Source organism: Epinephelus fuscoguttatus, linkage group LG7 (genome assembly GCF_011397635.1).
Source record: "Epinephelus fuscoguttatus linkage group LG7, E.fuscoguttatus.final_Chr_v1".
Classification (NCBI taxonomy): Eukaryota; Metazoa; Chordata; class Actinopteri; order Perciformes; family Serranidae; genus Epinephelus; species Epinephelus fuscoguttatus.
In genome coordinates, this window is record NC_064758.1 from 42348538 (window position 1) to 42360928 (window position 12391).

Genomic DNA, 12391 nt, shown 5'->3' on the forward strand with positions numbered 1-12391 from the left:
GTGCTTCATGGAGATGTGGCTATGTGGATCGATACCGGACTCTGCGCTGCAGCTGGCAGGCTTCCAACTCTTGAGCGGATCGTAATACGGAACTCTTCGGCAAAACTAAAGGTGGAGGTATCTGTTTTTACACTAACTGTGCATTCACACCAAAAGCTTCATGAGCGCAAGCGGTCGCTCAGGTCGCTGGCATCGCGGCTTGCAGAAGGCTGCCAAGGGGCGGGGCTTTCAAGCTGCGCTGCAGAAGATCTCTTTCTTTCTTTCTTTCTTTCTTTCACTGTCCCGCCTTGAGAATATTCACGGTCTGCAACTGGCTGCTGCTCGCTGCTGCTTCGGTGGCGTCGCTGCTCATTTGCATAAAGTTGAGCTTCTCTCAACTTCACAGTGACGCTCCGGTCACTGGCATCGCGCTGCTCGCTGCTGCCGACACTCCAGACGCCCTTCGTAGCAAGCGTACATTGAAAATGATTGGCTGCCGGCCGCTTATGACGCTCATGACGCTTTTGGTGTGAATGCACAGTAACACTGGCTGGTGTAATGTCGTGACAGTGATCCAGCAGCACTGTTCTCCTGATCAGGAATCTTTTTTTCATCAACTGCAAACCTTTTTACTCCCCCCGTGAGTTTGCTTCATTCATTCTGGTCGGTGTTTACATCCCACCGCAGGCCAACATGCAGGAGGTAGGCTACAGCGCACGCTCGCCAACCAGATAGGCTACTGTGTGTGGAGCAGACTCCTTAGTTATTGTCCTTGGCGACTTTAACAAAGGTAACCTCACCCATGAATTCCCCAAATACAAACAGTTTATAAAATGTCCGACCAGAGAGAAGAATATCCTGGATCACTGTTGCACAACTGTGAACAACACCTATCACGTCGTCCCCCGCGCTGCACTCATCTGTGTGAAGGAGTGAACATCCAACATCAGAGTTAATTACTAACGAGCAGAATCTTAGGGCCGGGCTCCAATGGCTGCAAACGTAAGCGTCACGTCAGCGTAACGTTGCGGCGTATTTATTTGGGCTCCACTGACTGTACAGAAGCGACACGTAGAGAAGCCAGCGGGGTTGTTAACCGTTTGCCGAGCCGAGAGGCTGCATGTAGGCTGCATGAAATGTTAAAGCATTTCCCACCTAAGTTATTACATATATTTGAGGTATCTACAAGTTTACTGTACTGTTTGTCATCTACTCACTTTCAAATGTCCGCCACGGACATTTACACAATGTCACGGATAAACATGGGCACATGCATGAAAAAAAGTCATCACATATCACCTCTGATAATGGTTTATTCATTTAAAAACACATTGTGCTCGTTTAGCACACTATTTCATGTAGTTTTTATCTGCTGGAGGGTCGCGTAGGGGAGCGTAGTGCGACAAAAATAGAAGAGCCACGTAAAATAGAGAGCTGTCGCGCGACAGACGGTGGTTGTCGCTCCGTTGCCGGTGCAGCCGCGGTAATTGATTAACAGGGGGGCGAGCTGCTCTGGGACTCGCGCTGCAGTTAACACTACTAACAGCGTGAGTTAATGTCTCTGCACATGTTGAGCTTCCAGCTATGTTAATACAGACACAGGCTAATATAACATGATGAGTTAGAGTTGTCCGGACCACTTTTGGACTTGTTTGCCCACATATTTGTACCGAAAGGTCTTACTTTTGTCTTTGGATCTGTTCTGCTACTACGTCTGCTTCTTCTTCTTCTTCTTCTGGCGAATCGGGTGCGTTAAGTGCGTCTTTACGATGCATACCACCACCTATTGCACCGGAATTGTAACGACTACATTCACAGACAGTGAGTCCCATTATAATGTGTTTATGAGCGAGGTCGAACAGGTAGCGTCAAAAGCAGAAAAATCTATATGTGGCAGAGATAATTTATTCGTGGCGCACCACCACAGATAAATGAATGTATGGGAAACACTGGATATACCATACATAGTCGTTATATTGCCCAGCCCTACTACCACCTCAACCCCACCACCTGACCAGTAAGTCTGCAAGCTCTTAGCTTTTTCAATCTAAGGAATAGACAATGAACTCACCAAATGTCAAGACAGTTATATTCTTTTATGTCTTGAGAAATGTGAGAAAAACCATCTGTTCACCTTCTGAATTCAAGATTCTCTCTTTTACTGAACAAAGACTGATGTCAGCTTAACTGTCTTGTTTACTCAGTAAATCATCAAACTCGATAGAAACACAAAATTCACCAAAACCATGTTGGTTAATCTTGTTAGTCATTTAGTTGGTTAGTCTGCTGTTTCAATAATCACCAGCTCTGGTTTGGGCGAAACATACACAGGGATAAAGGAAAATATAATCTTTTGACTGAATTTCTTTTAACACTGCAGCCAAGTCATGTATCCCATCTGCAATTCATAAAACATATATTTGAAGCCTGCTAAACTGCACTTGTCTATATGAGTTTGATTGAGGGTGATGTAAAAACCAAGAATACAGCAATATCAGTATAACTGGATGGATCAGGACAGGAAATGATTATTAGATGAAAATCTATTTCGTATTTGAAATTATACTAGTAAAACACTATGTAGCCTAAACTGGTAGCGGGTTGCAGACTGCTAGGCCATCTTCAAGGTCAAACAAGGGCAAACAATTTATGAAATAGCCTCACCACGTAACAACAGGATTTGGATCATTTCAGCCTGTGTGGATGAATGAAGTAGCTTCATAACAATGTCACATACATGAATATACCCATATTTAAAACAATAACATCAAATGTGAGTGCAACACTACAATTTGTCAAAAAACTAATTTTATTGGGGACCCACTGAATCAATAATGAATGCCCCCATGTAGAGATTCTACATCTCTATCCTCTTGACATCGTGTGTAAAATGGTGTCAAACATTGTCCTCAGAACTTCATTCGAGAGAATATGAATGTATGAGTAGCACTGTTTGTTCTGTCAATAAAGCTGAAACGTGTGAACAAGTTAACTTTGAACAAACACCTCTGAGGGTTTAGTTATGATGAAACTGTTTAACTTTAGAAACATTCTGGCTGACTCATGCCTTGATCAGTCACACCATGTTGCTACAAATCTTTTAACAGAGAAGACATAGCCCCCAGGTTTCCAGCAGTGGTGAATTACAGGGGCTCTATATAAAATTTCAAGCGTATGAGTTGCCCGGACACAGTTCTCAACATAGAGGCAACAGTGCTGACAGAGGGGGAACTGGAGGGTGGATGCTACGCTTCCACAACAACGCCATCCCAGTATCAGCAGTAACGGCCATATGAGTGCAGTGCAAAGCATCAGTGATGAACTAGCCAGTGGGATACACACATTCCCCAACACAAAGGCAAGGTAGGACCAGCTTACATCCCAGACCGAGCTGTTTAACAGTCCCAACACCAAAACAGCAACAGTAGGGCAAGATGGCGCTGATTAAAGCAATATGCAACACGCAACTCTACAAAGAAATACGTACATTACACATTTTACATCATCCAAAACACAGGAATTAGACTCTACCTCATATTACTGTGCTCTAAATTTAGTTGTTAAAGATCTGAAGCACTTAATTTTCACAAAAAGATGGTATGTTTTGTTTTATAGGATGCTTCCACGCACCAGTCAAGTTGCACTTAGATGGTGCTTCCCAAAGTCAAGGAAGGATCCTGAAACGGAAGGAGAAGCTAGGAAGGAGTGTTGCGTAGCCTCTGTAAGACCTGACTTAAAAGGACCTGTCCTTCCAAAAAAGTATCCTTGACTTTGAGAGGCACTGACAGTTCACATCCATGTCTGTGGAAACATGGATGCTTCACACACATCTACCCCCAGAAGCACAGAACTATACAATGAGCACAGTTTCAAGGTGGACACCCAAGATTAAGGTCACCAATTCAGTATCTGACCAATTGTCTCCCTTTCTGATCCTGAGATATGACACTGAGTCATGGCCAGGAAAATGTTTCTGCTGAACATTACGATGTCACAGTTCAGTTGACCTATGACACTTTGGATATAAGATGTCATGACTTCATCATGACACCCTATTAGACCTCTGTGTTAAGTTTTGTCATAATTACATATTGATTCTTGAGTTATGGCCAACAACATGTTTTTTGAGGTCACAGTGACCTTGGCCTTTGAGCACCAAAAAAATCAGTTTATTTTTGAGTCCAAGTGGACATTTAGGCCAAATTTGAGTAAATCTTTCTCAAGGCCATCAGGAGATATTTCGCTCATGAGAGTGAGACAGATGCAGGGTCACAGTTACCTTTGACCACCAAAGTCTAATCAGTTCACTGTTAAGTCCAAGTGGATGTTTGTGTCAAATTTAAAGAAATTCCCTCAGGGTGTTCTTGAGATACACTGTCATGAGAACAGGACGTACTGACAGACAGACGGACAACCCGAAAACAAAATGCCTCTCACCACAGTTATGGCCAGGATGAAGGCAAAAATAATAGAAGGGATTTCAAGGGTCCTAAACATGGGCCACTGTACAGAGAGCAAACAGAAAGTGACTGCTGGTTTAATTAGGCCTACTGTACACTTAAATGTGCACTGAAGCAACCCAGCAATCTGCGTTGATATCAACTAGACTTTTATGACAAGCCCAGCTATAAAGCCTGCTTCTACAAAACCTGTCTGTTTAGTTTTCTGCACATAAACGTATGATAATTCCCTCAAAGAAAAGGTGCAGTAGCAGTGGATAAAAAAAGTTAACAGACGTCACAATTCAGGGAAGAGGCCCGTTGAGCTACTTTTACAGCACTTCACATACAGTGATACACTGACGTGCAGAATATAGGTAATATACGTGTGTCATTTCATCAAGTGTCCAAACAAAAAATAGCCAGCATTCACTATGTATATCAGAGATTTAAGAAAACGAATGAGGGCTGGTGCAGGGCAAACACAGGGAATGTTTAGTTCTCCTAAAAACTAAACACAGAAGTATTTTCTATTTGTTTCCTCCAGTGGAAGGAGGGAAATCACCTTGCCCAGTGTAGTGGGGATCAAATGTTCAACAATCTGTTGTGAGGATCAAATGTTCAACAATCCAGGGCTAAAGAAACCTGACAAGTATAAAAACTGATTTTTCCTTCCTTGTTTGTTTGTTCATCCTCTCATCTTGTGTCAGGCATCACCACAGCACAGGTAGCGTATTCCTGGCTTACCACATGCCTTTCAAAATAAATTTTTAGTGTGATATATTTTACTTTGGATTCTCCTAACTCATTCATGCTAACCTACAGTCACTGGTGTTCTGCATCAGACTACACAGTAAAATTATTTTGTCAAATATCTTTCCACAGATGGCATCAGGTTTCTACTTAGTTTTCTTCCTCTGTTTGGCCAGCAAACTACTGATTGTAAGAACGGCAAGTAAAATTCACTGCAAAATTTCTTTAATTTTCTCTTTTAGGTTTGACTGGCAGCTTGATTAAGTTGTTCTGTAGGCTTCTTTCTCTGAAGAACGTGACATCTTGTTTATGCTTGGCATGCAGTGAACAGCAGTATTCCACGTTTCTTAACCGAAAGATGAAAATCAAATTAACAGCAAAGAACTGTTAAAAGTTATGGGAAACTCAAAACCCTGACAGGTTTCAATTGCGTATGCAGATGCATGTTTAAGTTGTCTTAACCTGGCAGGATAGTGAGCTGCTGTGACATTGTTGCTACCCCTGAAGACGTTATGGAACTTCATATTTTCGTTGTTTCATCAGTGAGAAAGAATGTTATCGGGTGTTTATTTCGTCCTACACATAATGTTATTTATTTCACAATCACTATACTATTTCTTGTATTTGATTGTATTGATAAAGCATTGTGACTACTGAAGTAGCTATTTTGACTGTGCTTTCCATGTTCACAGAGAGCAGACTCTAATGAACCTGACTTGCCAGGTTGGTAAGCTGCATTTTATTTATACTTGGATTCATTTTTCTTCATTTACAATTGAACTTAATGGAATTTGTTTATAAAAAGATTAACTTTGTCTGGTTTGCCCAGAATGCTAAACTCCTTGATTACGCTAATATTATCTTGGATTATGTTAACATTATTATGATAGTAGCAGAGAGAGGATTATTTTTAAAATATATTTATTAATTAAACTGACCAAACAGCAAATGTAATTTTCTCTCATTTAGAGCAACTTTAATATTAACATTAATTTGGCAAACATTATTCGTACATGAAAATGTTTGCTCTGTGTTGCTCTACCAGACTAGCGATGTAGTAGATTGTCTATATAACAATGACATAGACTGATAGTAGATTTGTGAAAAACAACAAATTGATATAAACTATAAAAATGCAAAGTTTCCATCAAGGAGCCAAATAATTTTAGCTGGACCACAATGCTTCTGCCTGGGTCAAGACCTTTGAATCCGCCCCATCCTTTGAGTTTGAGTTGACTCACTTATCTGGCAATCATGACACGAATCAGCAGATGGTCAGATTGTCTTTTGGTCAACAAAAAACAATCCAATGAGCACAACAGGGGGACTGATGCCACTGTCAAGCTGTGAATGTGTTGTCAAGCAATGCACTAGAACCAATGAGGAGTAATTACAACAATGGCGAGCTCTACAGACAAGACAGACGCTGCTACCAAGGCTGTTCCAATTTAACATGTCTTTTCAATATTGCTAAACATAGTCGTTACTTTTTACTTCGCTCTGCTCTACTATTAAAACCCTGGCAAAACAAATATGTTGGCAATATGTTAAAATCAAGCTGATGAATGGTTGGGAAAATCAAGGATGACATGATGTCAGACTGAAGATGGAAAAAGAGTCTTAACTAGCTGACAATTCTGTCTGAAATCAGCAAACAACACCTTGATTCACATCCAGCTGGGGAACTTTTCTGCATCTCTCTCTCATGTCCTGTCATCTCTCCACTAGTACTATCTCATACTTGCTCAAAAATGGCTTGTAATCCACAAGCCATGGTGGTAGGTCAACAAAAAAGTTAATTTCCAACCCTGCATCTGTTTCTACATACTTGAGTGGTACATTGGTACAATCAACACAGACTGCATTTGCAGTTCAGTGGTCAAAATTGTGCAAGTTGCAGACACTTTTTGTCTGATACACCTTTAACAGGTGTGTGTTAATGTCAGTATGTGAGACTGACCTCTCCTCTAACTAAACTTTCATTTATTTGCTCTATCTTTTGAGTTATCGTCTATCTGACATAATTTGTGTTGCAGTTCCTGGCTGTCCTCCTGATTGGACTCGGTTGGACTCTCGTTGCTTCATCTTCCAAAACACTGAGAGGAATGCGGGAGATGCAGAGGTAATATCACAAAGTGCTGCTGATGTGGCTCTGACACAGTTTGCTGTTAACAGAATCAGTTGTTCCACCTGCTGGTCTGTTGGTGCAAGGTTTTATTTATAGGATGGACTGGCATGAATTTTTTGTATAGACATTCACGGTCCCCCCAGGATAAATGCAGTGAAGTTTGGTGGATAGGGGGGCACTGATCCAAAAGAGGTTAAGCACCACTGCTCTTTGGGTTTGTAAATGATGTCCATGTATAAGCCTCTCTAATCCTTTAACTCATTCTTCTCTGTTAACATGCAATTACTTCTTCCTTTTCATTTTTGTTTTCTCACCTCTTCTCCCCCAACAGAGAGTCTGCAGCTCTCTTGGTGGGAACCTGGCCTCGATCCACCGTGCTGAGGAACTCATGTTACTTAAGGAACTAATTTACAAAAGGTCTGGCTCATACTCAAGAGCCTGGATTGGATGCCATGACGGAGTAAAGGTGAGGCATTAAACAACACAAAGGATCTAATACAGCTGTGCTTCGTTTTTGTAGAAGTAGCCTGTAAGTTCTAATCTTCAAAACTAAGCTTTTTTTCCAGGAAGGAATGTGGATGTGGACTGATGGCTCAAAGTTTGACTACCAAGCCTGGGGTCCTGGGGAGCCCAACAACAATGGAAGAACAGAACACTGTGTAGAGATGAACTGGAGAGGTACAAATATCCAAATATTACCTGAGTTTGTTATGGTAATTTTTATTTTTTTTTTTAAATGAATGGATTCCTGAAATCTACTTCTGAACTACTGATGTACAATATTGAGTCAGGCATATACCTGAACTTCTGATAGTCATAATTAGTCAATAGTTGTTTATCATGTCTATTAAGAGAGACATTTACTATTAGTAAAATATGTAAAATCATTTGTGAGTAAGTTTCAGCATGCCACACTTAGACTTTTTTTTATTTATTCTTACAGAGCAATACTGGAATGACATCCCGTGCAACGTTGGCAGACCTTTTGTTTGTGCAAAAGACTTGTGATGCTTCCCACCACTGACTGACATATCTGCTGTGACGATGTCTCTTCCACCACATTGATGGCGCTTCAGTGACATGCAAAAAATCTTGGAGTGAAATGCAATCATTTGTTTACATTATGTTCATTTTTGTAATTTGTCAGAGTAAAAGAATTTAAAAAATGTTAGTAAATTTCTCAAGACTCAAAGTAAAATACTATATGTCATGTAAAATTAAGTACATGTATGTAAAGAATCAAACCGTGTCTGTGTTTTAAAAACAAACCTATGCCTCTGTCTGTGAATTGCATACACATTGAACTAGGGAATACTCAACTTGCTTTGCCCAGGGGCCTTTTTTGCAAAATGGGTGGAGGCCAGGGGTCAGTTAATAAACAAATACTGATTATATTTATCAGTATATATTTTCAACCTTTCAACATTTGCTGTCCTCCCTTATCTTTGTCAAGGGGCAAATCCAGTCGCTCCAGGTCACATGTAAACAAGGGGTGTTTCTGGGAATGGGGCCAACATTTGGGGTTGGTTCAGACCTCTGTGCTTCTGCTTTTTATGCAATCTGTCACCTTATTTAAATTCAAAACACCACAACAAATCCCACAGTGAATCAATTTATTTCATTGTTACTTACAAAATGATTGGTGGGCCACCCAGCACCCTATCACAGGCAGATTTGGCCCCGAGTATCATTGCATTAAACCCCAGAGTGCGATAATCTAAATTCGTTTCAAAGTGCTACTACTTTCCTTCACATATGAGTGGACATCCTCAAAGAGCAGCCTGTTCAAGATCTTGTTTTTACTGACCTCCAGTGGTTGAGGTTGCCACATTGCTACAGTGATGTTAACATGTACTCAGGGTGTTCAATACACTTTCCTTAAAAACATAAATAGCAACAGTGGAAGCAAAAGTGCAGCAAAGTGCACATTAGTGCCGTGACTTGGCCGACAGACATGACACACTACACGATGGTCCACACCAATCATCCCTGGTCTTCTTTCATGATGTGTGATGTCATCGGGTTATTCTTGTTCTATTTTTATTAATTTTACTATTATTACAGTCAGATGGCAGGAGCGACATCTGATGTTCCGCATGCTAACTATGACTCCACAACAAGTTCCTGCAAATGTTTCACAAGCCTATTTGGAAAATGAAGGGATTCTCTTAACCGAAGTCATAAGGGGCTTTTAGTTTGAAACACATACAGGAATTGTTGAGTTTGAAAATTCCGAGGGAATAATAAATAAAGACCTGTTTATAATGTAGTCTGTTTTAAATGAAGCTGGTAGCCTCTGCAGTTCTCTGCAGCTCTGTGTTTCGATTGGTCAAAGTGACAGCTGTGACGGGAGAAATCTTGAACGACAAAAAGAAAATCAAACATGCTAGACTTTCTGTTGGAACGTCATGAGGCATCCCAGAGGTGGCATTGGTTGTCGTCTACTATGACACACTACACAAGATGAAACGATGAATTATCGTGTACACCCTTTGTCGTTCACGATCCATGCCGACACCGTACGTCGCTACAAATGTTCATAGTTGGGAGCAAAACAAGACCCCATCCCCACTGCTATCCTCCTTTTTCTTTTACTTGTAAAACATGTCCCAAAATAGGCAAACATAATCCTTCAAAGTTCACTTGGTAAGTTTGGTGAGAGACAATGAGGGGACATGGTATCATGGATCAGGATCAGAATTTCTTTTGGACTGAACTTCTTTACTGGTGTCCTGGTGGCACATCCCTAGCAAAGGCACCAATTTATGCATAAAAAGTATAAAGAACATTTCACCTTCAAAAAGCATGTTGCTCATGATGAACCAGTAAAGCCCAGCATACACTGTACGATTTTTAAAATCTTGTTGTTAATACCAGCTCACACTGTACGAGTGAATCGTCTGCAATGTGCGGCCAAAGCACACGATGTATGTGCTCACACTGTACGTTCCGATCATCAAGCACGATCTGAGAGCTCACACTGTACGGGTGAAAACGGCTCGTTGGCCCCTGCTGACTGTCCTGCCTGTTGACAGCTGTCAATAAAGATACATTTGAAAGCTCCGATTTGTTCCGGAAGTGCAGGACAAGCAGTTTGCTTTGATGATTTGCGCTATACTGTGTGCCGAAACGTCCAAAAAGAAGAGGTGTCGGCACATATGAACTCGCAGATGGCTCAAGAGACGTGGACAGTATGGTTTGTCCATTTTACAACGAGAGTTGGAGGTAAGCCGGCTACAGCCGGGTGCACCCTCTGTGTGTGTGTGTGTGTGTGTGTGTGTGTGTGTTGTACCTCGTCTAGCGCGCTAGCTTGTATGTTTTTGCGCTTGCTTGAAAATGAGAGCAGAAAAACTTACCTGGCAGCTGAAGAATATTGGCTATCTCCTGCCAGCGTTTCTCTCGTTGATAGCGTTCGTGGTAGGTGGAAGAAGAAACGTCGAACAGGCACTCATACTGTTGCCACAGCTCAACCAACCTGGCCTCCATATTTACAGTCCACCGACGCGTCACCATGGTGATGACCGACCAAAATTTCTGACATGTCAGAAATTCATCCGACCGTCCGACCGTGGTTCTGGAACAGATGACACACCTGTACTCTATCACTTCTACCCTGAAGAAGACTATGTAAGTCGAAACGCGTTGGTCATCCCTGTTGATTAAAGGATTTTTATTACATTTCAATCAGAGTGCCTCAGACTGCCTTTTTGGATTTAGCCAGCTGCTTTATTGATCAGGGATAAATATTGTTTTTTTTATTATTATTACTATATAGTTTCCTTATGAAAAGTCTATTATTTAAAAAAAAAAAAAAAAAAAAAGGATTATGATTGAATATTTTAAAACTCGTTTGCAACAGCAAAGTCACTAAATTCAATATCTTAATGGAAACAAAATCTAAAATGTCAATAAAATAAATAATATTCCTGACATCAAAACAGTGAGTGAAGCTTAGAAAGAATGAAGAACACAGACAACAGTCCTGTCATCTGTCCTCCTCCCTCTGCTGCTAAAGGTGATGTTATCGCTGGTAGAGGGAGGTGTGGCTGGTCTGTCTCAGCCAGCAGCCACGTTCACAAGAATTTGCCAGATTTTAAGATATGTGGCAAACTAAGCCGAACAGCTAGACTAGATACAGGCAACTTTCGTTTAAACTTTTACCAGCAAAAATATATAATCAAAGTGAATTCATATGAGGGGCAATTAGCAGTCAAAATTGAAATAAAAAAAAAATGTGACTGGTGTGTTGTTATTAGTCATGTCTGTAGACTCCTACATGTAATGAAAGCTAGTTTACAGACCGTATTACTGCTTACTTATCAGGATGTATGCTGACTTCATCAACACAGACCTGAATTCTTAATGTTTACCTTGAAACATCGAGGTCAGCAAAATGAGAAAACAAATAAAGCTCTCACCTATTTATCTACCCAAATGCAAAATGCACAAATAGGATATTAGGTGATTGGTCCAGTAATATGCAGGATTAGACAACAGTTAGTTCCGGCCCTGCAATCTGATTGGCCGAGAGACAGTAAAACCGTGACGATATTGGAGTACAACATCACGGTTATTTCACTGTGTATGTATCACTCCACCTCACAGCTGATTGCAATCAACAATCAAATCAAAACTGACGGTTAGTGTCAGTTAGGTCAGCAGTTGCGTTGTAGGCTAATTAATTCATCCACTGTCAAACAGCAAAAAATATGGATTTATTTCCTAAAATAAGTTTTGAATTGAACTATGAATGGTCATCAGAGGAAGATGAGGGAGAGGAGAAGCTGAATCCATCTGAGCACACATCCAGGTTTGTCAGTGTTTCATCAGCGGAGCTCAATGACTTGGAGAAAAGCAACATACTGTCAGATCAGAAGGCAGATTCGGCTGTGCCTGTGAAGCTACAGTCCACCATGCAGTCACCAGAGACTTATTTCACCGGCTGCACAATTAATGGAAACGTGCAGATAAATGTGTATAAAGAGTAAGTGCATGGCGCACCATGTCTGCGTTACATAGCAACTGTGACAGCGGAGTCCTGAGGGAACTATTTTTGTTGGCAGAAGACAAATAAAATGCTTAAATTATCTAT

General features: G+C 40.9%; 1 protein-coding gene across 1 annotated transcript; it reads left to right on the top strand.

Annotated features, from left to right (window-relative positions):
• The first annotated feature begins 672 nt into the window (after window positions 1-672).
• On the top strand, window positions 673-8307 carry LOC125891624 (galactose-specific lectin nattectin-like). Its single transcript, XM_049581003.1, has 6 exons — window positions 673-681; window positions 5864-5894; window positions 7208-7293; window positions 7631-7765; window positions 7866-7977; window positions 8243-8307. The coding sequence occupies exons 1-6, from the start codon at window positions 673-675 to the stop codon at window positions 8305-8307; spliced, it is 438 nt and encodes a 145-aa protein (XP_049436960.1).
• Window positions 8308-12391: the final 4084 nt, after the last annotated feature.

Bases quoted from the DNA above. Each gene is read 5' to 3' on its own strand.
- LOC125891624 (XM_049581003.1), top strand. The intron at 5,895-7,207 runs GTTGGTAAGCTG...TTTGTGTTGCAG, and splicing joins TAATGAACCTGACTTGCCAG to TTCCTGGCTGTCCTCCTGAT. The intron at 7,294-7,630 runs GTAATATCACAA...CTCCCCCAACAG, and splicing joins GGAATGCGGGAGATGCAGAG to AGAGTCTGCAGCTCTCTTGG.